Here is a 7,146-nt window from a genome sequence, read left to right as displayed (position 1 = left end):
AAAAGTGCCTATCACGTCGAGATTTTGAGCAAAATGGACTCAAAGTCTCAAAAAATCCTGTTTTTGCCCTTTTTTGATCACGTTTAGAGAATTATGCTGACGTGCTAGAAGTCTTGCACTCATAGAGCGGTACACTAGGGCACTACGGCGCGCACATGAAGTTGTGCTATATGAAAATTTTTGACTGATTCAAAACTTTTTCGTTTTGACTCTTATAGTTGACAGTTTAAGCTTCAATTTAAGCCTAATTAGAGACTTCTAGCACGTCAGCATAATTCTCTAGACGTGATCAAAAAAGGCCAAAAACAGGGTTTTATGAGATTTTGAGTCCATTTTGCTCAAAATTTCGACGTGATAGGCACTTTTGGAGGTCATATTCGTGTTCAGCGATGAAAATCCTATAAGAATATCATTGTCTGATCTTTGAGTTTTTCTTTCTGAGTTTTGCATATGGTTTGGTTTGTGGGGACCTGCCCTTTAATGGGTGTAGTCATATTGCAGTACAGCTTTTGAATGTAAATAATTAGGACTTGAAGGTGTAATTTAGCTACAAGCATGATACAGGAGCGTTTTATCTAACTCATTTCAAAAATGAGACGCGTATAGCCTACTTTTAGGTTAATACTGCTCAACCGATTTGAATCAAATTATAATTATAAAAGTCCTCGCATAGCCTGATCCATTTCTCTCATCTCATTCAACCTCCATTTCACTTCATATTGAATATATCGGACAATTTCTGAGACTCATATGTATGTATCTGAATAAAAGTAAGTTGATTCTAAAAAAGATGAAGACGCTTCACACATAGGGCCTCAATAAACAAATAATAATTAATCTTATTTAATTTGAATTTCCCTCCAAGAATAACCGCTTTTTATGCGTCTGCTTCGACTTTTCTATTAGTACCGGTGTGAGGTTTTCGCAAAGTGTTGCCGATCCTCTTCCATTTACGACGTCGAATTTCGATATGGATCGGTAGTTGTTTTGTTACGGGCCACAGGCCTGTGTTACTAATAACGTTGGACCAGAATATCCACATAATCTTTCGAAGACATCGATTGATAAAAGATGGTAGCGTTTGTAAGACAATCACTGCAATATTCCACGTCTCATAGCCATATAAGACAATAAATTTCACGCTTGAATCGATTACTTTTAGCTCCATACGTCTGGATACCTATACATATGTATGCGTCGATTTTCAGACTTTATCCAACATGCCGAAGGTAGCGGGACTTTTGGATATAAGATTACGTATGTATATCAGCTACTGATCCAAAATTTTTTCGGTTTCGGTAATCAGAGGATTTAAGATTATTAGGTGATTCGTTGGTGCTAAAGTTATACCGCCTCTACTCGGTCGTCAGAGCCTCGTTCGTAAAGAATAGGGGGTACCGCTCGAAGGTAAGGTTGACGTTGGGGAGCGATCACCAACCCCATTTTCCTATTTTTGATATTAGCTGAGTGGGCTCCTCCTATAATTCCTATAGGGCTCTTTTAGTAAGGGCGGGGTAAGGGTTTTCACTTTCGAAAAATCGTTTTTTTTTATTTTATCTTATTGTTTAACATTTCAAGAATATGTCCTCAAAATTTTAATCCGATCTAAGCAATATTCTTGAAGTTATTGTTTAATTAGCCTCGGGGCCTCCAACGCTCTAACTCTAACAGCTACGGCTTTAAACGCGTTTTTCTCAAAACTACTTTTTCGAAGTCCATGTGCACTGCCATTTGAAAACTACTCGACCGATTCATTTCAAACTTTGAACACATTTTCTTCATATAAAATACCTCCCCCCTACGTTTAGTAACAATTTTTTAACATTAAGGGTGTTTCCCACCCTGAAAATGGCAGAAATTTTAGTCGAAAATAACGGTTCACACTTTAGATGGCCGCCAAAAATTTTTAAATAAAAAAATAATAATCAGAGAACGTTGGGTGGAAGATTTGTTTAAAATTTAACTAAATTTTTATGGTTTTTCATTTTCGGATAATTTCCGCCCGAGTTACAGTGAACACCGCTAAATTGATTCATTTTTTTCTCAAGACGTCCTAGGGGAAGCTCTGTCACGGGCGAATGGTTTAATATTTTTGCATGAAAAATTTACAGAACATAGTCAAAACTATGCTCAATAATGTATAGAAGGTTTGAATAAAATTGCTTAATCGATATTTGAGATAAAAAAATCACAAAAAAAGTGATTTTTTTACGCTGAAACCCTACCCCTCCCTTAAACTTAGGCCATAGAAGATATCACAAGAATTTCTTATTTGTGTATAATATTCATTTTTAATATTTTATTATTTTATTTCCAAATAATGATCGTTAAATTGCAGAAATTTCTAGAACGTTAATTTTCTTTTGCCCCAGCAAATAACAATACGTCTATACATACATATTTACATTTAACCTACATATGTTACATATATACCTAAATGTTCTAGAATCTAACAGATGCCGGCATAGTATTATATACATATGTATCCGAAAATGTGTGCGATGCACCTTTATATACGCAATATGTTATGAAAAGAGTATGTACTCTTCAAAGAGAACTCAAAGCTCTAGAGACTTTCTCTTCACTATACGAAACCATGCATTTAATTCGTTAAAAGTATCTACAACTTTTTGAGTATTTTTGAGGTATCATCCCTCTTATATGTATATGAAAATGTCCATTTGTAAATACATATAATATAAAAATTTCTAGAATAATATTTAAGAGTATTTTGTATTATTTCTTTTATTTTGATTCCTTTTCGTAACAAACAAATAAGCACAGTGTCATATTTCTGTGCAATATACTACTTTCTCCCTAGTATATAACAGATACATAGATGTCTGGTTCAATAAATATTTCCAGCAATTAATTATTTTAAATTTGCTTTTCTTCAAGTTCTTCGTAGGCTTCCTATGTAATAGTAAAATGAACTCATTAAAAATATAATTTACAAGCTGATCAAAATCCTTACAGTTATTTTAAATTATTTTTTTATTGTAATCGCTATCCTATTAAATAAATTTCTTATTCTTATAATTCATTTATTTATCACGATAAATTTATCAGCTTTTTAAATTTTCTGATGAATTATCTCAGCTCGTTTGGATTGGTATAACCAATATGTTTTAATGACAAACCGTTATTATTTAGTTTTAGTAAAAAAAGTTATTTATTTTAACTATAATAGTTTTACCATATTAATTGATAAACCCCACTGTGCGACATTAAACAGCTGTGGGAGAAGAGAGTTATTGTTGTGATTCTCTCATACTTAAATTGCCGGCTACAAAGTCAGAAATACCTTTGTTTGTATGTATAATTGATAATAATATAAATGCAGAGCATGCGAGAGCGACAATGCGCATAGAAATTTCCACCCAACTAGTAGATTGCTGTGGAAATTTCGAGAAAGAGCATCCGGAATATTCGGTGAAGAGTGATTTTGGTATAAATACCAGCCGTGAATGCTCTTCGTTTCAGAATTCAATAAGCAAGCAAAGTATAAACAACTCTTCAAGAGATTGTAATAAGAAAACGTGAAAGTGTTTTTGACACACAAAGTGATATAAATTATATTAAAAGTTTTAAAAAGTATAGTATTAAAAAGTTCCAAGTGAAGAATAAGTATAAGAAAAACACAAGTCAAAATGGTAGCAATTGGTATTGATTTGGGAACAACATACTCCTGTGTTGGTGTCTTCCAACACGGCAAAGTGGAGATCATCGCCAACGACCAAGGCAACCGCACAACACCCAGTTATGTTGCCTTCACAGATTCGGAGCGACTCATTGGCGATGCGGCAAAGAACCAGGTGGCCATGAATCCAAAGAACACAGTATTCGACGCGAAGCGATTGATTGGACGCAAGTATGACGATCCGAAAATTATGGAAGATGTCAAACACTGGCCATTCAAAGTGGTGAGCGACGGTGGCAAACCAAAGATCAGTGTGGAGTACAAAGGGGAGAACAAACGCTTTGCACCAGAAGAAATCTCGTCCATGGTGTTGACCAAAATGAAGGAGACCGCTGAGGCATATCTGGGCACAACAGTGACAGACGCCGTCATCACAGTACCAGCTTACTTCAATGACTCACAGAGACAGGCCACAAAGGATGCCGGTCGTATTGCTGGTTTGAATGTACTGCGAATCATCAATGAACCCACAGCAGCCGCCTTAGCCTACGGTCTGGATAAGAATCTGAAAGGTGAACGTAATGTTCTGATCTTCGATTTGGGCGGTGGTACTTTTGATGTCTCCATCTTGACCATTGACGAGGGCTCATTATTCGAAGTGCGTGCAACTGCTGGTGACACACATCTTGGTGGTGAAGACTTTGACAATCGACTGGTTACACACTTGGCTGATGAGTTCAAACGAAAGTACAAAAAGGATCTGCGTTCGAATCCAAGAGCATTACGTCGTCTACGTACAGCAGCTGAACGGGCGAAACGTACATTGTCATCGAGCACCGAAGCCACCATCGAAGTTGATGCACTGTTCGAAGGAGTTGACTTTTACACGAAAGTGTCACGAGCCCGCTTTGAAGAATTGTGTGCCGACCTATTCCGTCAGACGTTGGATCCAGTAGAGAAAGCGTTGAAAGACGCGAAGATGGACAAAAATCAGATACATGACATCGTATTGGTTGGTGGTTCCACACGTATTCCAAAGGTACAAAGTCTACTACAGTCGTTCTTCTGTGGCAAGAGTCTGAATCTCTCAATCAATCCGGATGAGGCGGTTGCATATGGTGCAGCCGTTCAAGCTGCTATCCTAAGTGGTGACAAGAGCAGTGAAATTCAGGATGTACTATTGGTCGACGTAGCACCATTGTCCTTGGGTATCGAAACGGCTGGTGGTGTAATGACGAAAATCATTGAACGAAATTGCCGAATTCCATGCAAACAAACTCAGACATTCTCAACATACTCCGACAACCAACCTGGTGTCACAATCCAAGTGTACGAGGGTGAACGTGTGATGACCAAGGATAACAATCGTCTGGGTACCTTCGACTTGTCCGGCATACCGCCTGCACCACGTGGAGTGCCACAGATTGAGGTAACCTTCGATCTGGACGCCAATGGTATTCTGAACGTAACAGCGAAGGAAATGAGTTCAGGCAATGCCAAGAACATCACCATCAAGAACGACAAAGGACGTCTTTCACAATCCGAAATCGATCGTATGGTGAACGAGGCGGAACGTTATGCCGAAGAAGATGAACGACAACGCAATAAGATCGCGGCAAGAAATAACTTGGAGAGTTATGTGTTTGGCGTGAAGCAAGCGTTGGACGGTGCTGGTGATAAATTGAGTGCTCAAGAGAAGAGTGAAGCGTTGAAGGCTTGTGATGACACCATCAAGTGGCTGGATGCCAACTCGTTGGCCGACAAAGAAGAGTACGAAGACAAAATGAACACACTCACCAAACTTTGTACACCACTCATGACAAAACTACATAGTGGTGGTGCGCAAGGAGCGTCTTGTGGTCAACAAGCGGGTGGATTCAATGGTGGACATACTGGACCCACTGTTGAAGAAGTAGATTAAACTAATTTATTATAGAAATAGATCTCTACATTAATGTAAAATTATAGTATCATAGTCGTGAGTTGTTACCTAAATTTTTAAGATTTAACTATTTAAATTAGTTTTTAGAGAAATTATCTTGTAAAATCAAAAAAGACTGAAAATATATAAAATGAACAAATTATTTATATAAAAAAATTTTGTTTCGATATCTAAAAGAATTTATTTGATTGATTGCGTAAAGAGATTTTAAGGAGTTGGGTGGGTTTCAAAATTTGGAAAATAGTCAGGGTTGTTGTCGGAATCAGAATTTAAACCGACAAAAAATTCTGGTTCGTGTCATGAATTCTGATATTATTGGTTTGATGTTCGAATCAGAAATTCTATTGGTTTTAGGTGTCATGGAAACCAATTTTATCGGTTTAACTATCAGAAACAAATCAAGAGCTTCAGGGTTGGCAGATTTGAGACTTTTTGTTCAAATTTATTCTGATTTGCCGTTAAAACGCTTTGGAAAAAATATAATTATGTTTAAAAAATAAGATAACAACTCTAAATGACGTAATTATTGAATTCAACGAAAAAAAATGAAATATTCTAAAAAATTTACAAAATAAGTAATTCAGATTAGATCATGGAAATATCTATCTTTTTATATAAAAGTTAAACAATTTACAGTGTAACTTCCATAACTCGAAGATCTCCATTACTTGAACTTTTAAATTGGCAATAGCGTTTAAAAATCAAATTTCATATAAATTTCCTTCCATAACTCGAAGTTCTCCATAACTCGAACTCCTGAAGTGGCATTGAAAGGTAATTCCATACAAATTTCCTCAAAGTTTTTTGTGGATTATAGTAATTTGAGTTAAAGAAGTTCCACTGTATATATACACTTAAATATATACATTTTTACATAAAAATAATTACTATTTTTGACTTCCTTTGAGCATAAAGCGATCTACTGTGATTCCTTAAAACTTTCTTTTTTTCGCGCTACTTTCATTGCCAAATAAAATAAAAGCTGAAATAATTTCTCATTTTAATTATATTTTTTGGGTTTAATGAATATTTTGAACTAATTATATGATTACAATTCCAAAAACATGTCTTGCTATTTTTTCCCCATGAATAAATAGCAGAACAGCTGATTCGAATATTGGTTTGCTTATATTCGAAAGGACGAAAATCAAATCAGATTCTGTGACACCAATGAAAATCAGAATTGGTTTGCCATTCTGACATTCAGCAAATCTGTCTTGGATTCCACAACACCCCTGATTATTTTTGTGTCTTTTTAAATACTTTAAATATGTTAAATATATATAAAAATAATTATAAAAATACCCTTGTTTCAACTCCTGAAATCAACCTATCCTCATAAGCTCTAAATCGATTTATAATAAAAGTATTTGAGCTTGACCAATTTCCTCAAGAAAAAAATTTGTTTATTTCATTTAATATATTAGACTTAGCCGAGGGAATGAAATACAATTTTATCCACTTATTCAACTTACTTTTTCGATAATTCAATTTCGAAATCCATTATTCTTATTACCCTGTGAGTTGGCTCGGTCCCTTTCCACATTTGGTTGCTATAAAACTT

General features: G+C 35.6%; 1 protein-coding gene across 1 annotated transcript; it reads left to right on the top strand.

Moving 5' to 3' along the window:
• Window positions 1-3,474: 3,474 nt before the first annotated feature.
• On the top strand, window positions 3,475-5,661 carry LOC128920243 (heat shock protein 70). The gene has a single exon (XM_054227151.1). It carries the CDS (start codon window positions 3,651-3,653, stop codon window positions 5,559-5,561), a length of 1,911 nt encoding a protein of 636 aa, XP_054083126.1. The 5' UTR covers window positions 3,475-3,650; the 3' UTR covers window positions 5,562-5,661.
• The last annotated feature ends 1,485 nt before the right edge of the window (window positions 5,662-7,146 follow it).

The sequence above is a fragment of the Zeugodacus cucurbitae genome, chromosome 3 (assembly GCF_028554725.1).
Source record: "Zeugodacus cucurbitae isolate PBARC_wt_2022May chromosome 3, idZeuCucr1.2, whole genome shotgun sequence".
Lineage (NCBI taxonomy): Eukaryota > Metazoa > Arthropoda > Insecta > Diptera > Tephritidae > Zeugodacus > Zeugodacus cucurbitae.
This window is presented reverse-complemented; position numbering and strand designations above follow the sequence as displayed.